At 46.0% G+C, this 24,287-nt stretch overlaps 1 protein-coding gene across 1 annotated transcript; it reads right to left on the reverse strand.

The window, feature by feature from the left end:
- Positions 1–32: 32 nt before the first annotated feature.
- On the reverse strand, positions 33–24,021 carry aurkb (aurora kinase B; the record flags this gene model as incomplete). Its single annotated transcript, XM_041845973.1, is given in 8 exon segments — positions 33–38; positions 17,246–17,281; positions 17,283–17,412; positions 18,682–18,767; positions 18,820–18,882; positions 19,353–19,479; positions 19,719–19,855; positions 24,013–24,021. Coding segments are annotated over 8 exon segments (594 nt in total), but the record flags the coding sequence as incomplete, so codon positions are not given.
- Positions 24,022–24,287: the final 266 nt, after the last annotated feature.

The raw sequence follows: 24,287 nt of genomic DNA on the forward strand, positions 1-24,287 counted from the left end.
GCAACTCTGAGTTGCTAAGAAAAAGCCATATCTCAGACCTGGCCAATAAAAAGAAAAGATTAAGATGGGCAAAAGAACACAGACACTGGACTATTTCTTTGCAACTCTGCCTAGAAGGTCAGCATCCCGGAGTCGCCTCTTCACTGTTGACGTTGAGACTGGAGTCTATAGTCAATAGGCACTAAAGATAGTTTAAGCGTCTATGATTGGGTTAGTCACATGTCTGGTATTTAGTCTGTCTTGATGACAGTGGTGTGTATTCATGGATGCCAATAGAGGTCAGGCTTCCCAAAATATTTGACCAATGAACAAATACAAAAATAATTCCTCTTTCGTCTCTCTGGGTTTTCATAATTCTCAAAAATTCGCAAGTGGCTGAATCTCACCAGAGAAATCATCTGAAAGAGGGAAACAGTGCCCCTCTGTCTCAGTATGTGTAGCCCATGTATCCGATGCTGTCTGGACCAAAAGAGTATGACGTTGCGGCCGAAGCATTTGATTGAGTGATGCCAGCAAGCATTTGGCCTCTGTTGATAAAACAAGTATAAAATAATTAGCCAATCAGCATTGAGGTGACCTCCACTGTGGGTTATCCTGGTGCAGCAAAATGCCCCCCAAGGGAGGCCAGTTTGGATTTGGCTTCACACCAATCAAATCACATCCTAAGCTAAATGTAATTTTAGTTTCTGGTCTGCTTGTGTTGATGTCCTGCACTACCTAGCTTGCTAAATCGGCATTTTCCTAAGCCATGGATGGAGATGGGGATTTGGTATTGTGGTTTTGACTTAATTCTATGTACAGGCCAATGATTATGACGGCGATTCTGATCTAACCATACATTAATATGATTTGCCACTGGCCTGAGACGATTGAAGTTCAATATGTAGCCTAGATGTAGCCTAGCCCTTTTAGGCTCACATTAACTAGCTAGCTAACTTAGCTGGTTCATTGTTGCCCATGCAAGGAAGTTAGGCTAGCAAGCATTTTAGCTAGGTAGCCTATGACAACAAAACCCCAAAACGTACTGTATGACAGAGCCATAGACCGTTTTGCCAACATTAAAGAGAGGAGGATGGCATTGGCGTTCAACTAGTCTACATGTAGAGTGAGTCCAATTTGTTTATTTAATTGCGGGCGCACGCACACACACCCACACACACACAGACAGACAGGAATCAGTACTATCGAAAGCCACATAATATTTAGCAACATTGATTGGACGATTGTTTTTATCTTTAAATATGTTTTCAGTTTACTACACTAAGCATATATAGCCTTGTTGATTTGATGATGATGAAATGTTTAAGTTGAAATGGTGCTGGAATAGCAGAGGCAGTGCTCCTGTTGTCTTTGTGCTGACTTGCGGTAACTCTGTGATTCTAAATCAGTAGTTTTTTAGTAAACTGTCGAAAACATTAACTTGCTTGACCATGTTGCAGGTCATATAACTGTTTGTTGCATGCAATATTTGCTTTGTGGCTCCCACCAGACAGATGTTGCTCTCCGGTTTTGTGATTAAACAAACATATGTGTAGTTGAATTTATTCTTCCACTGTGTGACTTGTCTTTTTGTTGTCACATCCTTATTGTATATCACTTAACAGTCAGTATCTGGATAACATGTGTGAAATGCTTGATAATGTATGTGATATCAACAGAGAGGTATATTTTCTGGGTGATTTAAATATTGACTGGCTTTCATCAAGCTGCCCAGTCAAGAAAAAGCTTAAAACTGTAACCAGTGCCTGCAACCTGGTTCAGTTTATCAGTCAACCTACCAGGGTAGTTACAAACAGCACAGGAATGAAATCATCAACATGTATTGATCACATCTTCACTAATGCTGCATAAATGTGCTTGAAAGCAATATCGTGATCCATCGTATGTAGTGATCACAATATAGTAGCCATATCTAGGAAAACCAAAGTTCCAAAGGCTGGGCCTAATGTAGTGTATACGAGGTCATACAATACGTTTTGTAGTGATTCCTATGTTGTTGATGTAAATAATATTTGTTGGTCCGTGGTGTGTAATGAGGATCAAACAGACGTTGCCCTTGACACATTTCTGAAATTGCTTATCCCAGTTACTAATAAGCATGCACCCATTAAGAAAATGACTGTAAAAATTATTAAATCCCTATGGATTGATGAGGAATTGAAAAATTGTATGGTTGAGATGGATGAGGAAAAAGGGATGGCAAATAAGTCTGGCTGTACAACCGATTGGCAAACGTACTGCAAATTGAGAAATCATGTGACTAAACTGAATAAAAAGAAGAAGAAACTACACTATGAAACAAAGATAAATGACATAAAGAATGATAGTAAAAAGCTTTGGAGCACCTTCAATTAAATATTGGGGAAAAAGGCAAACTCAGCTCATTCATTGAATCAGATGGCTCATTCATTACATATCCGACTGATATTGCCAAATACTTTAATGATTTTTTTCATTGGCAAGATTAGCAAACTTAGCCATGACATGCCAGCAGCAAACGTTGACACTACACATCCAAGTATATCTGACCAAATTATGAAAGACAAGAATTGTAATTTTGAATTTCGTAAAGTGAGTGTGGAGGAGGTGAAAAAAGTATTGTTGTCTATCAACAATGACAAGCCACCGGGGTCTGACAACTTGGATGGAAAATTACTGAGGATAATAGCGGACAATATTAACACTCCTATTTGCCATATCTTCAATTTAAGCCTACTAGAAAGTGTGTGCCCTCATTCCGCTACGTAAGAATAGTAAAGCCCCCAATCAGCATGTTACCAACCTTAGTAAAGTTTTGGAAAAAATTGTGTTTGACCAGATACAATGCTATTTTACAGTAAACAAATTGACAACAGACTTTCAGCACGCTTATACGTAGGGAAGGACATTCAACAAGCACAGCACTTACACAAATGACTGATGATTGGCTGAGAGAAATTTATGATAAAAAGATTGTGGGGGCTGTTTTGTTAGACTTCAGTGCAGCTTTTGACATTATCAATCATAGTCTGCTGCTGGTAAAACTTGTGTTATGCCTTTACACACCCTGCTATATTGTGGATAAAGAGTTACCTGTCTAACAGAACACAGAGGGTGTTCTTTAATGGAAGCCTCTCCAACATAATCCAGGAAGAGTCAGGAATTCCCCAGGGCAGCTGTATAGGCCCCTTACTTTTTTCAATCTTTACTAACGACATGCCACTGGTTTTAAGTAAAGCCAGCGTGTCTATGTATGCGGATGACTCAACACTATACTTCAGCTACTACAGCAACTGAAATGACTGCAACGCTTAACAAAGCTGCAGTTAGTTTGAGAATGGGTGGCAAGGAATAAGTTAGTCCTAAATATTTCAAAAACTAAAAGCATTGTATTTGTGACAAATCATTCACTAAACCCTAAACCTCAGCTAAATCTTGTAATCAATAATGTGGAAATTGAGCAAGTTGAGGTGACTAAACTGCTTGGAGTAACCCTGGATTGTAAACTGTCATGGTCAAAACATATTGATACAACAGTAGCTAAGATGGGGAGAAGTCTGTCCATAATAAAGCGCTGCTCTACCTTCTTAACAACAATATCAACAAGGCAGATCCTACAGGCTCTAGTTTTGTCACACTTGGACAACTGTTCAGTCGTGTGGTCAGGTGCCACAAAGAGGGACTTAGGAAAATTGCAATTGGCTCAGAACAGGACAGCACGGCTGGTCCTTGGATGTACACAGAGAGCAAACATTAATAATATGCATGTCAATCTCTTCTGGCTCAAAGTAGAGGAGAGATTGACTTCATCACTACTTGTATTTGTGAGAGGTATTGACATGTTGAAAGCACCGAGCTGTCTGTTTAAACGACTAGCACACAGCTCACACACCCATGCATACCCCACAAGACATGCCACCAGAGGTCTCTTCACAGTCCCCAGGTCCAGAACAGACTGTTGGAGGCACACAGTACTACATAGAGCCATGACTACATGGAACTCAATTCCACATCAGGTAACTGATGCAAGCAGTAGAATCAGATTTAAAAACAGATAAAAATACACCTTATGAAACAGCGGGGACTATGAAGCAACACAAACATAGGCACAGACACATGCATACACACACATGATAACATACGCACTATACACACACGTACACATGGATTTTGTGTTGTAGATATGTGGTAGTGGAGTATGGGCCTGAAGGGGCACACTTAGTGTGTTGTGAAATTTGTAATGAATGTATTGTAATGTTTTTAAAATGGTATAACTGCCTTAAGTTTGCCGGACCCCAGGAAGAGTAGCAGCTGCCTTGGCAGCAGCTAATGTGGATCCATAATAAATACGCTGGTGTATGAACGAATGGGTTATAGAGCAAACAACGCAAGTATCACAACATAGGTTGTAATATGGATTTTCCACTGGCTTGACTTGGCTTCCTCAGGGATTTTACCCACTCACGGCTACTGCTTGGTCCAGTGTAGCTCAGTTGGTAGAGTGTGGCGTTTGCAACACCAGGGTTGTGGGTTCGATTCCCATGGGGGGCCAGTATGAAAAATGTATGCACTCACTAACTGTAAGTAGCTCTGGATAAGAGCGTCTGCTAAATGACTAAAATGTAATGCTGAAATCGAAAAAACCTATGCCATGAATAAGTATGATAATTGTATATTTGATGAGTTGTTTATTGCTAAGTATTTCCATTCCATCTTAAATGAATGTAAGTTTACGAAACAGTGAGACAGACTGCATTGAATCTTTTGAGACATGTCTGACTCACGATATTGAAGTGTTGTTACATCATACTGACAAATGTCAGTGTAGTAATGCATAGTAATGCTGTTACCTGAATAAATGCATAATTAGAGTGGGTTACCAGTGTGTGCTACTGCTGCTGCCCTAGTTACAGTATCTACAGTTGAAGTCGGAAGTTTACATACACTTAGGTTGGAGTCATTAAAACTTGTTTTTCAACCACTCCACAAATGTCTTGTTAACAAACTATAGTTTTGGCAAGTCGGTTAGGACATCTACTTTGGGCATAACACAAGTAATTTTTCCAACAATTGTTTACAGACAGATTATTTCACTTATAATTCACAGTTGACTGCCTTTAAATAGCTTGGAAAATTCCAGAAAATTATGTAATAGCTTCTGATAGGCTAATTGACATCATTTGAGTCAATTGGAGGTGTACCTGTGGATGTATTTCAAGAAATACCTTCAAACTCAGTGGCTCTTTGCTTGACATCATGGGAAAATCAAAAGAAATCAGCCAAGACCTCAGAAAAAAATTGTAGACCTCCACAAGTCTGGTTCATCCTTGGGAGCAATTTCCAAACGCCTGAAGGTACCACGTTCATCTGTTCAAACAATAGTACGCAAGTATAAACACCATGGGACCACGCAGCCGTCATACTGCTCAGGGAGGAGACGCGTTCTGTCTCCTAGAGATTAACGTACTTTGGTGTGAAAAGTGCAAATCAATCCCAGAGCAACAGCAAAGGACCTTGTGAAGGTGGTCCTCTGTAGCTCAGCTGGTAGAGCACACGCTTGTAACGCCAAGGTAGTGGGTTCGATCCCCGGGACCACCCATACACAAAAAATGTATGCACGCATGACTGTAAGTCGCTTTGGATAAAAGTGTCTGCTAAATGGCATATTATATTATTATTATATTATTATTATTATATTATTATATTATTAAGGTGCTGGAGGAAACAGGTACAAAAGTATCTACAGTGAGGGAAAAAAGTATTTGATCCCCTGCTGATTTTGTACGTATGCCCACTGACAAAGAAATTATCAGTCTATAATTTTAATGGTAGGTTTATTTGAACAATGAGAGACAGAATAACAACAAAAAAATCCAGAAAAAACGCATGTCAAAAATGTTATAAATTGATTTGCATTTTAATGAGGGAAATAAGTATTTGACCCCTCTCAATCAGAAATAATTTCTGGCTCCCAGGTGTCTTTTATAGAGGTAACGAGCTGAGATTAGGAGCACACTCTTAAAGGGAGTGCTCCTAATCTCAGCTTGTTACCTGTATAAAAGACACCTGTCCACAGAAGCAATCAATCAATCAGATTCCAAACTCTCCACCATGGCCAAGACCAAAGAGCTCTCCAAGGATGTCAGGGACAAGATTGTAGACCTACACAAGGCTGGAATGGGCTACAAGACCATAGCCAAGCAGCTTGGTGAGAAGGTGACAACAGTTGGTGCGATTATTCGCAAATGGAAGAAACACAAAAGACCTGTCAATCTCCCTCGGCCTGGGGCTCCATGCAAGATCTCACCTCGTGGAGTTGCAATGATCATGAGAACGGTGAGGAATCAGCCCAGAACTACACTGGAGGATCTTGTCAATGATCTCAAGGCAGCTGGGACCATGGTCACCAAGAAAACAATTGGTAACACACTACGCCGTGAAGGACTGAAATCCTGCAGCGCCCGCAAGGTCCCCCTGTTCAAATAAACCTACCATTAAAATTATAGACTGATCATGTCTTTGTCAGTGGGCAAACGTACAAAATCAGCAGGGGATCAAACGCTTTTTTTCCTCACTGTAGATCCACAGTAAAACAAGTCCTATATCGACATAACCTGAAAGGCCGCTCAGCAAGGAAGAAGCCACTGCTCCAAAACCGCCATAAAAAAGACAGACTACGGTTTGCAACTGCACATGGGGACAAAGATCGTACTTTTTGGAGAAATGTCCTCTGGTGTGATGAAACAAAAATAGAACTGTTTGGCCATAACGACCATCGTTATGTTTGGAGGAAAAAGGGGAACGCTTGCAAGCCGAAGAACACCATCACAATCGTGAAGCACAGGGGTGGCAGCATCATGCTGTGGGGGTGCTTTGCTGCAGGAGGGACTGGTGCACTTCACAAAATAGATGGCATCATGAGGAAGGAAAATGATGTGGATATATTGAAGCAACATCTCAAGACATCAGTCAGGAAGTTAAAGCTTGGTCGCAAATGAGTCTTCCAAATGGACAATGACACCAAGCATATTTCCAAAGTTGTGGCAAAATGGCTTAAGGACAACAAAGTCAAGGTATTGGATTGGCCATCACAAAGCCCTGACCTCAATCCTATAGAAAATGTGTGGGCAGAACTGAAAAGGCGTGTGCGAGCAAGGAGGCCTACAAACCTGACTCAGTTACACCAGCTCTGTCAGGAGGAATGGGCTGAGGGAAGGAGGTTCTCACCCAAGATTTATACAGGTAATGAGTTCAAACAGGTGCAGTTAATATAGGTAATGAGTGGAGAACAGGAGTGCTTCTTAAAGAAAAACTAACAGGTCTGTGAGAGCCGGAATTCTTACTGGTTGGTAGGTGATCAAATACTCATGTCATGCAATAAAATGCAAATTAATTACTTAAAAATCATACAATGTGATTTTCTGGATTTTTTGATTTTTTAGATTCCGTCTCTCACAGTTGAAGTGTACCTATGATAAAAATTACAGACCTCTACATTCTTTGTAAGTAGAAAAACCTGCAAAATCGGCAGTGTATCAAATACTTGTTCTCCCCACTGTTATATATATATATATATATATATATATATATATATATATATATATATATATATATATATATATACACTGCTCAAAAAAATAAAGGGAACACTTAAACAACACATCATAGATCTGAATGAATGAAATAATCTTATTAAATACTTTTTTCTTTACATAGTTGAATGTGCTGACAACAAAATCACACAAAAAGTATCAATGGAAATCAAATGTATCAACCCATGGAGGTCTGGATTTGGAGTCACCCTCAAAATTAAAGTGGAAAACCACACTACAGGCTGATCCAACTTTGATGTAATGTCCTTAAAACAAGTCAAAATGAGGCTCAGTAGTGTGTGTGGCCTCCACGTGCCTGTATGACCTCCCTACAACGCCTGGGCATGCTCCTGATGAGGTGGCAGATGGTCTCCTGAGGGATCTCCTCCCAGACCTGGACTAAAGCATCCGCCAACTCCTGGACAGTCTGTGGTGCAACGTGGCGTTGGTGGATGGAGCGAGACATGATGTCCCAGATGTGCTCAATTGGATTCAGGTCTGGGGAACGGGCGGGCCAGTCCATAGCATCAATGCCTTCCTCTTGCAGGAACTGCTGACACACTCCAGCCACATGAGGTCTAGCATTGTCTTGCATTAGGAGGAACCCAGGGCCAACTGCACCAGCATATGGTCTCACAAGGGGTCTGAGGATCTCATCTCGGTACCTAATGGCAGTCAGGCTACCTCTGGCGAGCACATGGAGGGCTGTGCGGCCCCCCAAAGAAATGCCACCCCACACCATGACTGACCCACCGCCAAACCGGTCATGCTGGAGGATGTTGCAGGCAGCAGAACGTTCTTCATGGCGTCTCCAGACTCTGTCACGTCTGTCACATGTGCTCAGTGTGAACCTGCTTTCATCTGCGAAGAGCACAGGGCGCCAGTGGCGAATTTGCCAATCTTGGTGTTCTCTGGCAAATGCCAAACGTCCTGCACGGTGTTGGGCTGTAAGCACAACCCCCACCTGTGGACGTCGGCCCTCATACCACCCTCATGGAGTCTGTTTCTGACCATTTGAGCAGACACATGCACATTTGTGGCCTGCTGGAGGTCATTTTGCAGGGCTCTGGCAGTGCTCCTCCTGCTCCTTCTTGCACAAAGGCGGAGGTAGCGGTCCTGCTGCTGGGTAGTTGCCCTCCTACGGCCTCCTACACGTCTCCTGATGTACTGGCCTGTCTCCTGGTAGCGCCTCCATGCTCTGGACACTACGCTGACAGACACAGCAAACCTTCTTGCCACAGCTCGCATTGATGTGCCATCCTGGATGAGCTGCACTACCTGAGCCACTTGTGTGGGTTGTAGACTCCGTCTCATGCTACCACTAGAGTGAAAGCACCGCCAGCATTCAAAAGTGACCAAAACATCAGCCAGGAAGCATAGGAACTGAGAAGTGGTCTGTGGTCACCACCTGCAGAACCACTTCTTTATTGGTGGTGTCTTGCTAATTGCCTATAATTTCCACCTGTTGTCTATTCCATTTGCACAACAGCATGTGAAATTTATTGTCAATCAGTGTTGCTTCCTAAGTGGACAGTTTGATTTCACAGAAGTGTGATTGCCTTGGAGTTACATTGTGTTGTTTAAGTGTTCCCTTTATTTTTTTTAGCAGTGTATATAGTGAGGGAAAAAAGTATTTGATCCCCTGCTGATTTTGTACATTTGCCCACTGACAAAGACATGATCAGTCTATAATTTTAATGGGAGGTTTATTTTAACAGTGAGAGACAAAATAACAACAAAAACATCCAGAAAAAACGCATGTCAAAAATGTTCTAAATTAATTTGCATTTTAATGAGGGAAATAAGTATTTGACCCCTCTGCAAAACATGACTTAGTACTTGGTGGCAAAACCCTTGTTGGCAATCACAGAGGTCAGACGTTTCTTGTAGTTGGCCACCAGGTTTGCACACATCTCAGGAAGGATTTTGTCCCACTCCTCTTTGCAGATCTTCTCCAAGTCATTAAGGTTTCAAGGCTGACGTTTGGCAACTCGAACATTCAGCTCCCTCCACAGATTTTCTATGGGATTAAGGTCTGGAGACTGGCTAGGCCACTCCAGGACCTTAATGTGCTTCTTCTTGAGCCACTCCTTTGTTGCCTTGGCCGTGTGTTTTGGGTCATTGTCATGCTGGAATACCCATCCACGACCCATTTTCAATGCCCTGGCTGAGGGAAGGAGGTTCTCACCCAAGATTTGACAGTCCATGGTCCTGTCCATCGTCCCTTTGATGCGGTGAAGTTGTCCTGTCCCCTTAGCAGAAAAACACCCCCAAAGCATAATGTTTCCACCTCCATGTTTGATGGTGGGGATGGTGTTCTTGGGGTCATAGGCAGCATTCCTCCTCCTCCATACACGGCGAGTTGAGTTGATGCCAAAGAGCTCGATTTTGGTCTCATTTGACCACAATCATTCAGATGTTCATTGGCAAACTTCAGACGGGCCTGTATATGTGCTTTCTTGAGCAGGAGGACCTTGCGGGTGCTGCAGGATTTCAGTCCTTCACGGCGTAATGTGTTACCAATTGTTTTCTTGGTGACTATGGTCCCAGCTGCCTTGAGATCATTGACAAGATCCTCCCATGTAGTTCTGGCCTGATTCCTCACCGTTCTCATGATCATTGCAACTCCACGAGGTGAGATCTTGCATGGAGCCCCAGGCCGAGGGAGATTGACAGTTCTTTTGTGTTTCTTCCATTTGCGAATAATCGCACCAACTGTTGTCACCTTCTCACCAAGCTGCTTGGCGATGGTCTTGTAGCCCATTCCAGCCTTGTGTAGGTCTACAATCTTGTCCCTGACATCCTTGGAGAGCTCTTTGGTCTTGGCCATGGTGGAGAGTTTGGAATCTGATTGATTGATTGCTTCTGTGGACAGGTGTCTTTTATACAGGTAACAAACTGAGATTAGGAGCACTCCCTTTAAGAGTGTGCTCCTAATCTCAGCTCGTTACCTGTATAAAAGACACCTGGGAGCCAGAAATCTTTCTGATTGAGAGGGGGTCAAATACTTATTTCCCTCATTAAAATGCAAATCAATTTATAACATTATAACAAAGGAGTGGCTCAAGAAGAAGCACATTAAGGTCCTAGAGTGGCCTAGCCAGTCTCCAGAACTGGATTTTGTTGTTGTTATTCTGTCTCTCACTGTTCAAATAAACCTACCATTAAAATGATAGACTGATCATTTCTTTGTCAGTGGGCAAACGTACAAAATCAGCAGGGGATCAAATACTTTTTTCCCTCACTGTATATATACACCTGTTCTGAAAGGCCCCAGAGTCTGCAACACTACTAAGCAAGGGGCACCACCAAGCAAGCGGCACCATGAAGACCAAGGAGATCTCCAAACAGGTCAGGGACAAAGTTGTGGAGAAGTACAGATCAGGGTTGGGTTATAAAAAAACATCCCACGGAGCACCATTAAATCCATTATTAAAAAATTGAAAGAATATGGCACCACAACAAACCTGCCAAGAGAGGGCCGCCCACCAAATCTCACGGACCAGGCAAGGAGGGCATTAATCAGAGAGGCAACAAAGACACCAAAGATAACCCTGAAGGAGCTTTAAAGCTCCACAGCGGAGATTGGAGTATCTGTCCGTAGGACCACTTTAAGCCGTACACTCCATAGAGCTTGGCTTTACAGAAGAGTGGCCAGAAAAAAGCCATTGCTTAAAGAAAAAAATAAGCAAACACGTTTGGTGTTCGCCAAAAGGCATGTGGGAGACTCCCCAAACATATGGAAGAAGGTACTCTGGTCAGATGAGACTAAAATTGAGCTTTTTGTCCATCAAGAAAAACGCTATGTCTGGCGCAAACCCAACACCTCTCATCACCCCGAGAACACCATCCCACAGTGAAGCATAGTGGTGGCAGCATCATGCTGTGGGGATGTTTTTCATCAGTAGGGACTGGGAAACTGGTCAGAATTGAAGGAATGATGGATGACGCTAAATATAGTGAAATGTTTTGCACGCTCAAGTTCTGTTTTTTTGTCTTATTTGTTTTTTGTTCCACAAAAAAATATGTTTTGCATCTTCAAAGTGGTAGGCATGTTGTGTAAATCAAATGATACAAACCCCCCCAAAATCCATTTTAATTCCAGGTTGTAAGGCAAAAAAAATAGGAAAAATGCCAAGGGGGGCGAATACTTTCGCAAGCCACTGCATGCATATTCTAATTAAATCAAAATGTCACTCACAATGCAACTATTTAAGTCACAGGTGTCAAACTCATTCTATGGAGGGCCGAGTGTTTGCGGGTTTTCACTCCTCCCTTGTACTTGATTGATTAATTAAGGTCACTAATTAGTAAGGAACTCCCCTCACGTGGTTGTCTAGGGCTTAATTGAAAGGAAAATCCCAAAACCTGCAGCCACTAGGCCCTCCATGGAATGAGTTTGACACCCCTGATTTAAATGATGATGCTGAATTATGGATAATTAATTATTGAAGATGTCGATAATCATTCTGAATTTAAAATAATTTGCATCAATGTATTTTCTATGAGTGGGAATGCACACATGTACGTATAGAATGACAAAAAAAGTCATGTTTCAGATGTCACGGTTTCGGCCGAGGCTGCTTCTCCTCCTTGCTCGGGCAGACTTCGGCGGTCGTCGTCCCCGGAGTACTAGCTACCACCGTTGTATGTTTTTGATGTTCGTTTGGTTTTGTCTTAATGTTGTACACATGTTGTCGTTTAGCGTTGATTATGTGTCCTTTAAGTTCTCGTTTTGTTAGTCAGGTGTTGTGTGTGATTGCGCTGAGACTGTGTTTGGTTTTTCTCCGTTGTTGTAGGAGAGGTTTCCGCACGTGTGTGCGCGTTAGTATTTTCTTTGCTAGTTTACGCCTGTGTGCGTAATCGCTCGTCTCCGGGCTCCTTTTGGCTCGTGTTGTGTTTGGAGTACTAAAGTCTGTTGGATGAAGCTTCTGTGTCCTGCGCCTGATTCCTGCACCACATCCACATACAGCACTCTTGACAGAATCACACACCAATATGGAATCAGCAGGAGCAGCAGCAGCACCCGAGTCACTGGAGGAGCGCGTCCGCGAACAGAACGACCAGATCCTTCGTATCGGGACCGCCCTTCAGGACGTAATAAACACTCTGCACCGATGGGAGAACAGAGGGGCATCCACATCTCCACCTACCTTGCCATCACCATCGGCCAGTCCGCCCATCCAAGCTCCGGAACCCAGTGGGATTCGGCTCTCGCTCCTGAGGGCGTATGATGGCACCGCTGCCAGGTGTCAGGGGTTCCTCCTGCAGGTGGAACTATACCTGGCCACCGTACACCCGGCGCCCTCGGGACACGAGAGCGTTTCCGCCCTCATCTCCTGTCTCACCAGGAAGGCGTTGGAGTGGGCCAACGCCGAATGGAGGAGGATAGACGCCGCCACGATCACATACGCGGAGTTCTCCCGCCGCTTCAAGGCTGTGTTCGACCATCCACCTGAGGGGAAAGCGGCGGGGGAGCGTCTATTCTACCTCCGGCAGGGGAAGAGGAGCGCCCAGGAGTTCGCTTTGGAATTCCGGACTCTAGCGGCGGAAGCAGGGTGGAATGAGCGGGCCCTCATCGATCACTACCGTTGTAGTCTACAGGAGGACGTCCGTCGTGAGCTGGCCTGCAGGGATACCAGCCTCACGTTCGACCAGTTGGTGGACATGTCCATCCGGCTGGACACCCTGCTGGCCACCCGCGGACGTTCCGAGTGGGGTTCGTCCATTCCACCCTCCAGCACCTCCGAGCCGAGCCCTATGGAGCTCGGGGGTGCTGGCGCTAGAGAGAGGAGAGGAGGGAGCACGAGGGGGGCCGTCCCCTGCACCAACTGTGGCCGTGGAGGACACACCGCGGCCAGGTGCTGGGGAGGGTCTCCTAGGGGAGAAGACGGCAGGCCCCGCACTGGGGAGTCCTTCCAGGTGAGTAGGCATCCCACTTACCCAGAGCTCTCTGTTGTGCACTTCTGTATACCTGTGCGATTTCCACAGGTTGCACCTCATTCCCAGCATAAGGCGCTAGTAGATTCAGGCGCAGCTGGGAATTTTGTTGATCGTAAATTTTGTTTAGAACTAGGGATTCCCCTTCTTCCTGTTGACGTCCCATTTCCCATTCATGCCCTAGATTGCCGTCCGTTGGGATCGGGGTTGATCAGGGAGGTCACAGCGCCACTTAGGATGTGTACGCAGGAGGGTCATGAGGAGACTATCCAGCTATATCTGATCGACTCTCCTGCGTATCCGGTGGTGCTGGGAATTCCCTGGCTCTTAAGGAGTGGTCTGCCCAGTGTGAGGGGCGATGTTTGGGTGTTTCCGTGGGGGCGACCTCAGTGGAGAGTCCAAACCAGGTGTCCGCAATGCGCATTCCCACTGAGTATGAGGATTTGGCACTTGTGTTCAGTAAATCGAGGGCGATGCGGTTGCCTCCTCATAGACAGGGGGATTGTGCGATAGACCTCCAGGCAGGAGCAGCGCTTCCGCGGAGCCATGTGTATCCTCTGTCCCAAGAGGAGAAGAGAGCTATGGAAACTTACATAGCCGAATCTCTGAGACAAGGATACATAAGGCCCTCCACTTCTCCTGCGTCGTCGAGCTTCTTTTTTGTGAACAAAAAGGATGGAGGGTTGCGCCCGTGCATTGATTACCGTAGTCTCAATCAGATCACTGTGAAATACAGTTATCCACTCCCTCTGATTGCGACTATGACAGAGTCTTTGCACGGAGCCCGTTTCTTCACGAAACTGGATCTCAGGAGCGCATATAACTTGGTGCGCATTAGGGAGGGCGATGAATGGAAGACGGCATTTAGTACCACCTCGGGTCATTACGAGTATCTCGTCATGCCATACGGGTTGATGAATGCTCCTTCAGTCTTCCAATCCTTCGTGGATGAGATCTTCCGGGACATGCAGGGGCAGGGTGTGGTCGTGTACATAGATGACATCCTGGTGTACTCGCCTACCCGAGACGAGCATGTAGCCCTGGTGTGCCGAGTGTTGGGTAAGCTGTTGGAGCACGACCTGTATGTCAAGGCAGAGAAATGTCTGTTTTTTCAGGAGTCGGTCTCCTTTCTGGGTTATCAGTTGTCCGCGTCAGGGGTGAAGATGGAGGTTGACCGGGTGTCAGCCGTGCGTAATTGGCAAACCCCAACCACCGTTAAAGAGGTGCAGCAGTTCTTGGGTTTTGCGAATTACAACCGGAGGTTTATCCGGGGTTTTGGACAGGTGGCAGCTCCCATAACGTCTCTTCTGAAGGGGGGTCCGGTGCGCTTGCAGTGGTCAGCGGAGGCGGACAGGGCTTTTGGGAGACTGAAGGCCCTGTTTACTTCGGCTCCAGTGCTTGCGCATCCGGATCCCGCCTTACCATTTCAGGTAGAGGTGGACGCGTCTGAGGCTGGTATAGGGGCCGTGCTATCTCAACGGTCCGGCACGCCACCTAAACTCCGCCCCTGTGCCTTTTACTCCAAAAGCTCAGCCCGGCGGAGCGTAATTATGACGTAGGTGACAGGGAGCTGTTAGCCGTGGTTCAAGCCCTAAAGGTGTGGAGGCATTGGCTTGAGGGGGCTCAACACCCTTTCCTCATTTTGACTGACCACCGTAACCTGGAGTACATTCGGGCAGCTAGGAGACTGAACCCTCGCCAGGCTCGGTGGAACATGTTTCTAACCCGGTTTGTATTTAAGATCACGTACATCCCTGGGTCCCAGAACGGTAAGGCAGACGCCCTGTCCCGGCGGTATGACACAGAGGAGAGGTCCGTAGAGCCCACTTCCATACTGCCGGAGTCTTGTCTAGTGGCACCGGTAGTGTGGGAGGTCGATTGCTGAAATCGAGCGGGCGTTGCGTACCGACCCTAGCCCTCCACAGTGTCCGGTGGGTCGGACGTACGTTCCGCTCGAGGTTCGGGATCGACTCATTTATTGGGCTCACACGTCACCCTCCTCTGGACATCCAGGTATTGGCCGGACAGTGCACTGCCTTAGCGCGAAGTACAGGTGGCCAACGTTAGCCAGGGATGTGAGGGTTTATGTCTCCTCCTGTTCGGTGTGCACCCAGTGTAAGGCGCCCAGACATCTGCCCAGGGGTAAGTTACAACCCCTGCCCGTTCCACAACGATCCTGGTCTCACCTCTCAGTGGATTTTGTTACAGACCTTCCCCCCTCTCAGGGGAATACCACCATACTGGTCGTTGTGGATCGGTTCTCTAAAGCCTGTCGTCTTCTCCCAATGCCAGGTCTTCCTACTGCCTTGCAGACCGCTGAGGCACTCTTCACCCACGTCTTCCGGCATTACGGGGTACCCGAGGATATAGTGTCTGATCGAGGTCCCCAGTTCACCTCCCGAGTCTGGAGAGCGTTCATGGAGCGCTTGGGGGTCTCGGTGAGCCTTACCTCGGGGTACCACCCGGAGAGTAATGGGCAGGTAGAACGAGTGAACCAGGATGTGGGTAGGTTTCTGAGGTCGTATTGCCAGGGCCGGCCGTAGGAGTGGGCGAGGTATATTCCCTGGGCAGAGATGGCCCAGAACTCTCTCCGCCACTCCTCCACCAACCTAACCCCTTTCCAATGTGTGTTGGGTTACCAGCCGGTTCTGGCACCGTGGCATCAGAGCCAGATCGAGGCCCCTGCGGTGGATGAGTGGGTAAGGCGCTCGGAGGAGACGTGGAACGCTGCACACGTCCATCTGCAGCGGGCCATCCGTCGACAGAAGGCGAGCGCCGATCTCCACCGCAGTGAGGGGCCGTTGTACGCACCTGGAGATCGAGTCTGGCTCTCGACCAGAAACCTACCCCTCCGCCTGCCCTGCCGGAAGCTGGGTCGGCGGTTTGTGGGGCCTTTTAAAGTCCTGAGGAGATTGAACGAGGTGTGTTACAGGTTACTACTGCCTATTGAGTATAAGAATATTAACCCCTCGTTCCATGTGTCTCTTCTCAGGCCGGTGGTAGCTGGTCCACTCCAGGAAGATGAGATTGCAGAGACTCCTTCGCCCCCACTGGACATCGAGGGGGCTCCGGCGTACACAGTTCGGTCCATCTTGGATTTGAGACGCCGGATGGGGGGTCTCCAATATCTTGTGGAGTGGGAGGGGTACGGCCCGGAGGAGCGGTGCTGGGTGCCGAGGAGGGACATCCTAGACCCGTCTCTCCTGACAGAGTTCCACCGTAGTCACCCTGCGCGCCCTGCTCCGCGTCCTCCTGGTCGTCCCCGAGGCCAGGGTCGGCGCACGGCTGGGGCCGCGCGTCAAGGGGGGGGTACTGTCACGGTTTCGGCCGAGGCTGCTTCTCCTCCTTGCTCAGGCAGACATCGGCGGTCGTCGTCCCCGGAGTACTAGCTACCACCTTTGTATGTTTTCGATGTTCGTTTGGTTTTGTCTTAATGTTGTACACCTGTTGTCGTTTAGCGTTGATTATGTGTCCTTTAAGTTCTCGTTTTGTTAGTCAGGTGTTGTGTGTGATTGCGCTACCTGTCTACTGAGACTGTGTTTGGTTTTTCTCCGTTGTTGTAGGAGAGGTTTCCGCACGTGTGTGCGCGTTAGTATTTTCTTTGCTAGTTTACGCCTGTGTGCGTAATCGCTCGTCTCCGGGCTCCTTTTGGCTCGTGTTGTGTTTGGAGTACTAAAGTCTGTTGGACGAAGCTTCTGTGTCCTACGCCTGATTCCTGCACCACATCCACATACAGCACTCTTGACATCAGAATGGCTGGCCGTTTCAAATTGGGGGGGTTCCAACTAAGCACTCATAGCATAGTACCCCGATGCACCATAGGTCCATCTTTTCATCATGAGTGTGCCCCTCAACCATCTCTGGGGGCAGGTAGTCCAGTGTTCCACACATTGTGCTATGCCTAGACAGGACATTTTACAGCTCTGACAGAGCTTTAAACTGCAACATACCTACAAGTAAACAATCAAGATTAAGGGAAAAATACACTGGGGCAGTTTGTCGGACATACAGTCGTGGTCAAATGTTTTGAGAATGACACAAATATTAATTTTCACAAAGTCTGCTGCCTCAGTTTTTATGATGGCAATTTGCATATACTCCAGAATGTTATGAAGAGTAATCAGATGAATTGCAGTTAATTGCAAAGTCCCTCTTTGCCATGAAAATAAACTTAATCCCCAAAAAACATTTCCACTGCATTTCAGCCCTGCCACTAAAGGACCAGCTGACATCATGTCAGTGATTATCTCGTTAACACAGGTGAGAGTGTTGATGAGGACAAGGCTGGAGATCACTCTGTCATGCTGATTGAGTTAGAATTACAGACTGGAAGCTTTAAAAGGAGGGTGGTGCTTGAAATCATTGTTCTTCCTCTGTTAACCATGGTTACCTGCAAGGAAACACGTGCCGTCATGAATAAAGAATGGTACCAACACATCCTCCGAGAGCAACTTCTCCCAACCATCCAAGAACAGTTTGGTGACGAACAATGCCTTTTCCAGCATGATGGAGCACCTTGCCATAAGGCAAAAGTGATAACTAAGTGTCTCGGGGAACAAAACATCGACATTTTGGGTCCATGGCCAGGAAACTCCCCAGACCTTAATCCCATTGAGAACTTGTGGTCAATCCTCAAGAGGCGGGTGGACAAACAAAAACCCACAAATTCTGACAAACTCCAAGCATTGATTATGCAAGAATGGGCTGCCATCAGTCAGGATGTGGCCCAGAAGTTAATTGGCAGCATGCCAGGGCAGATTGCAGAGGTCTTGAAAAAGAAGGGTCAATACTGCAAATATTGACTCTTTGCATAAACTTAATGTAATTGCCAATTTATAGAATGCTTGTAATTATACTTCAGTATACCATAGTAACATCTGACAAAAATATCTAAAAACACTGAAGCAACAAACTTTGTGAAGACCAATACTTGTGTCATTCTCAACTTTTGACCACGACTGTAGGTTAAGCGTAGTCCTGGATTTAAGAATTTCCGATGGAGATTCTCCATTGAGCTGGCTTTTAAGTCCAGGACAATGCTTAATCTGTGTCCAGGAAACTGCCCCTATGTCTCAGTGAGCTAGTGTACGAGAATAAGCTCATGCTGACTTTGTAGTATTTATTTGTGAAGGAAGCGTATGAGGCTGGAGAAGGTTCCGGATTCCCTCACGTTAAGGATGGCGTATATACAGACCAGCTAAAGTCTTCAATTTTCAGCTCCCCACGGAAGCCCAGCAAGAGGTGCTCAGGCTGTAAGTCGCTCTGGATAAGAGCGTCTGCTAAATGACTAAAATATAAAATGTAAAATGTCCCGATGGCTCACTTTCCTCTCATGGCAATACTGCAGTGCATCGGACAACTATTCCATGTACTAACAAAAGGGCATTAGCAAATATTAGCTTGGATAATAACTTCTGACTAGTTTGTAGAATGCATTTCAAATGCACAGAAAGACATACCAACCTAATGAATGTGGATTCATGAGTTGGTATGTCTTTCTGTGCATTTGAAATGCATGACTGTTGCCAGACCAAGTTTGTGCTTTTAAAACAAAATCAAACAAAATCTATGAAACAAAATACACCTTTCAGTTACAAAATGTTGTGTTTGGAGTTCTTGGTTAAAGTTTGGGGCGGCAGGTAGCAAACCGGATAAGAGCGTTGGGCCACTAACTGAAAGGTCGCTGGTTCGAATCCCGAGCCGACTAGGTAACAAATCTGCTGATGTGCCCTTGAGAAAGGCACTTAACCCTAAATGACTAAAATGTTAAAATGTTAAAAAGAAACATTCAGAATATATGTATTAGCTTCTGTACCCTTACAAAGGAATACACTGTCTTACTGTTGCAGTGCGTTGGTCATCAAAGTGTCCATGTCTCTGCAGCTCTTTGTACATTTCACCTCGTGGGGCATACTCTAGGATCAGGAAGACCCTTGTGTAGTTGTAGAAGCGCAAGATGTTGGGGTGTCTAAAGGAAGAGGAGAGCAATGATTTAATCCTCGGCTTTCCTTAATCTGAGCACACTGTTTCAATGGCCAGTTGAAATCCACTGAATGAAGTATACATCCTACTGACAATGCACAATCTACACAAAAGTTGCAGTTAACCACGTCTTTCATGTCACAACATCACCTGAAGAGACATAAGCCTAAGGCAACATCAACCAATACAACTAGGAGTTGAACAAGTCAAAATCAGAGTACTCACCTTAGATGGGACTGAATCTCGATCTCTCTTCTGAGCTGGTGCTCCACGCCATCTTTTTCCATCTGAGACTTGAAGAGCACCTTCAGCGACACAATGTATTGCAAATGTTTGTCTCGTGCAAGGTACACATTCCCAAACTTGCCCAATGCAACTAGTCCGGGTAGCCATGATTAGCTGTTCAGGAGTAAATAAAAATAAATAGGTCATTTAGCAGACACTCTTATCCAGAGCGATTTACAGGAGAAATTAGGGTTAAGTGCCATGCTCAAGGGCACATCGGCAGATTTGTCACCTAGTCGGCTCGGGGATTAGAACCAGCGAACTTTCGGTTACTGGCACAACGCTCTTAACCACTAAGCTACCTGCCGCTCCCCTAGACTTCGGGGTAGAAGCTGTTAAGAAGCCTTTTCGACCTAGACTTGGCACTCCGGTACCGCTTGCCGTGCGGTAGCAGAGAGAACAGTCTATGACTAGCGTGGCTGGAGTCTTTGACAATTTGTAGGGCCTTCCGCTGACACCGCCTGGTATAGAGGTCCTGGATGGCAGGAAGCTTGGCCCCAGTGATGTAGTGACCCTCTGTAGTGCCTTGCGGTCGGAGGCAGAGCAGTTGAAATACCAGGCGGTGATGCAACCAGTCAGGATGCTCTCGATGGTGCAGCTGTATAACATTTTGAGGATCTGAGGACCCATGCCAAATCTTTTCAGTCTCCTGAAGGTGAATAGGCTTTGCCATGCCCTCTTCACGACTGTCTTGGTGTGTTTGGACCATGATAGTTTGTTGGTGATGTGGACACCAAGGAACTTGAAGCTCTCAAACTGTTCCACTACAGCCCCGTCGATGAGAATGGGGGCATGCTCAGTCCTCTTTTTTTTCCCTGTAGTCCACAATCATCTCCTTTGTCTTGATCACATTGAGGGAGCGATTGTTACCCTGGCACCACACGGCCAGGTCTCTGACCTCCTCCCTATAGGCTGTCTCATCGTTCTCGGTGATCAGGCCTACCACTGTTGTGTCATTGGTAAACTTAATGATGGTGTTGGAGTCATGCCTGGCCATGCAGTCATGGGTGAACAGGGAGTACAGGAGGGGACTGAGCACGCACCCCTGAGGGGCCCCTGTGTTGAGGATCAGCATGGCAGATGTGTTGTTACCTACCCTTACCACCTGGGGGCTGCCCGTCAGGAAGTCCAGGATCCAGTTGCAGAGGGAGGTGTTTAGTCCCAGGGTCCTTAGCTTAGTGATGAGCTTTGAGTGCACTATGGTGTTGAACGCTGAGCTGTAGTCAATGAATATCATTCTCACGCAGGTGTTCCTCTTGTCCAGGTGGGAAAGGGCAGTGTGGAGTGCAACAGAGATTGCATCATCTGTGGATCTGTTGGGGCGGTATGCAAATTGGTGTGGGTCTAGGGTTTCTGGGAAAATGGTGTTGATGTGATTCATGACCAGCCTTTTTAAAGCACTTTATGGCTACAGACGTGAGTGCTACGGGTCGGTAGTCATTTGGGCAGGTTATCTTGGTGTTCTTTTGCACAGGGACTATGGTGGTCTGCTTGAAACATGTTGGTATTACAGACTCAGTCAGGGATATGTTGGAAATGTCAGTGAAGACACTTGCCAGTTAGTCAGCGCATGCTCGGAGTACACGTCCTGGTAATCCGTCTGGCCCTTCGGCCTTGTGAATGTTGACCTGCTTAAAAGTCTTACTCACATCGGCTATGGAGAGCGTGATCACATAGTCATTCGGAACAGCTGATGCTCTCATGCATGCCTCAGTGTTGCTTGCCTATGAGCATATAAGTGATTTAGCTCGTCTGGTAGGCTCGTGTCACTGGGCAGCTTGAGGCTGTGCTTCCCTTAGTAGTCTGTAATAGTTTGCAAGCCCTGCCACATCCGACGAGCATCGGAGCCGGTGTAGTACGATTCAATCTTAGCCCTGTATTGACTCTTTGACTGTTTGATGGTTAATCGGAGGGCATAGCAGGATTTCTTATAAGTGTCCGGGTTAGATTCCCGCTCCTTGAAAGCGGCAGCTCTACCCTTTAGCTCAGTGCGGATGTTGCCTGTAATTCGTAGCTTCTGGTTGGGGTATGTACGTACAGTCACTGTGGGGACAACATCATCAATGCACTTATTGATGAAGCCAGTGACTGATGTGGTGTACTCCTCAATGCCATCGGAAGAATCCCGGAACATATTCCAGTCTGTGCTAGCATAACAGTCCTGTAGCTTAGCATCTGTGTCATCTAACTCTTCCTTATTAACCAAGTCACTGGTGCTTCCTGCTTTAGTTTTTGCTTATAAGCAGGAATAAGGAGGATATAATTATGGTCAGATTTGCCAAATGGAGGGCGAGGGAGAGCTTTGTATGCGTTTCTGTGTGTGGAGTAAAGGTGAATCTAGAGGTTTTTTTTACCTCTGGTTGCACATTTAACATGCTGGTAGAAATTAGGTTGCACATTTAACATGCTGGTAGAAATTAGATAGAACGGATTTAAGTTTCCCTTCATTAAAGTCCCCGGCCAGTAGGAGCGCTGCCTCTGGATGAGCATTTTCCTGTTTGCTTATGGCCTTTTATAGCTCATTGAGTGCAATCTTAGTGCCAGCACCAGTTTGTGGTGGTAAATAGACAGCTACGAAAAATATAGAAGAAAACTCTCTTGGTAAATAGTGTGGTCTACAGCTTATCATGAGATACTCTACCTCAGGCGAGCAAAACCTCTAGACTTCCTTAGTATTAGATTTTATACACCAGCTGTTGTTTACAAATATACACAGACCGCCACCCTTTGTCTTACCGGAGTCTGCCGTTCTATCCTGCCGATGTAACGTATTTACCGCCAGCTGTATGTTATCCATGTCGTCGCTCAGCCATGACTCGGTGAAACATAAAATAATATCAGTTTTAATGTCCTGTTGGTAGGATATCCTTGATCTTAGGTCGTCCATTTTGTTTTCAAATGATTGTACGTTGGCTAATAGGATTGATGGAAGAGGCCGCATACTCGCTCGCCGTCGGATCCTTACAAGGCACCCCGACCTACGTCCACGATATCTCTGTCTCTTTCTCATGCGAATGACAGGGATTTGGGCCTTGTCAGGTGTCTGTAGAATATCCTTCACGTCCGACTTGTTGAAGAAAAATATCTTCGTCCAATACGAGGTGAGTAATCGCTGTCCTGATATCCAGAAGCTCTTTTTGGTCATAAGAGATGGTGGCAGAAACATTATGTACAGAATAAATTACAAATAACGCGAAAAAACACACATAATAGCACAATTGGTTAGAGGGCCGTAAAACGGCAGCCATCTCCTCCGGCGCCACATAGGCCTCGATGATAGAAAACCATCCATCAGACATCTAGGAGATAAAACCTAAGATATAGGAGATAACCCTGCCCCCTTTCATCTGCACATTGGATATGTGCAAACTAACAGCAGTGCAGTTCACCTGTGACACAGTGTCTGGTGATGGTAATGAAAGTATACTTACTTGGATGGAAATGCACTGGATGAAGAGCTGACCAGACGAGCTAAATGCCTTTTATGCCTTTTATGCTCGCTTCGAGGCACCAGCTGATCCGCAGGGGTGCGTGCTTAGTCCCCTCCTATAATCCCTGTACATCCACCACTGCGTGGCCAAGCACAACTCCAACACCATCATTAAGTTTGCTGAAGACACAACAGTGGTAGGCCTGATCACCGACAACGATGAGACAGCCTATAGGGGGAGGTCAGAGACCTGGCAGTGTGGTGCCTGGACAACAACATTTCCCTCAATGTCAGCAAGACTAAGGAGCTGATGCATCCTGACCGGTTGCGTCACCATCTGGTATGGCAACTGCTCGTCACCCGACCTTAAGGCGCTACAGTCCCGTGTAGCTCAGTTGGTAGAGCATGGCGCTTGCAACGCCAGGGTTGTGGGTTCGATTCCCACGGGGGGCCAGTATGAAAATGTATGCACTCACTAACTGTAAGTCGCTCTGGATAAGAGCGTCTGCTAAATGACTAAAATGTACAGAGGGTAGTGCGTACGACCAAGTACATCACTGGGTCCAAGCTTCCTGCCATCCAGGACATATATACTAGGCTGTGTCAGAGGAAGGTTAAAAAAATTGTCAAAGACTCCAGTCACCAAAGTCATAGACTGTTCTCTCTGCTACCGCATGGCAAGCGGTACCGGAGTGCCAAATCTTGGTCCAAAAGGCTCCGTAACAGCTTCTACCCCCAAGCCATAAGGCTGCTGAACAATTAATAAAATGGCCACCTGGACTATTTACATTGACCCATAGTCACTTTACCCCTACCTACAGTGGGGGAAAAAAGTATTTAGTCAGCCACCAATTGTGCAAGTTCTCCCACTTAAAAAGATGATAGAGGCCTGTAATTTTCATCATAGGTACACGTCAACTATGACAGACAAAATGATATTTTTTTTCCCAGAAAATCACATTGTAGGATTTTTAATGAATTTATTTGCAAATTATGGTGGAAAATAAGTATTTGGTCAATAACAAAAGTTTCTCAATACTTTGTTATATACCCTTTGTTGGCAATGACACAGGTCAAAC

The sequence above is a fragment of the Coregonus clupeaformis genome, chromosome 3 (genome assembly GCF_020615455.1).
Source record: "Coregonus clupeaformis isolate EN_2021a chromosome 3, ASM2061545v1, whole genome shotgun sequence".
Lineage (NCBI taxonomy): Eukaryota > Metazoa > Chordata > Actinopteri > Salmoniformes > Salmonidae > Coregonus > Coregonus clupeaformis.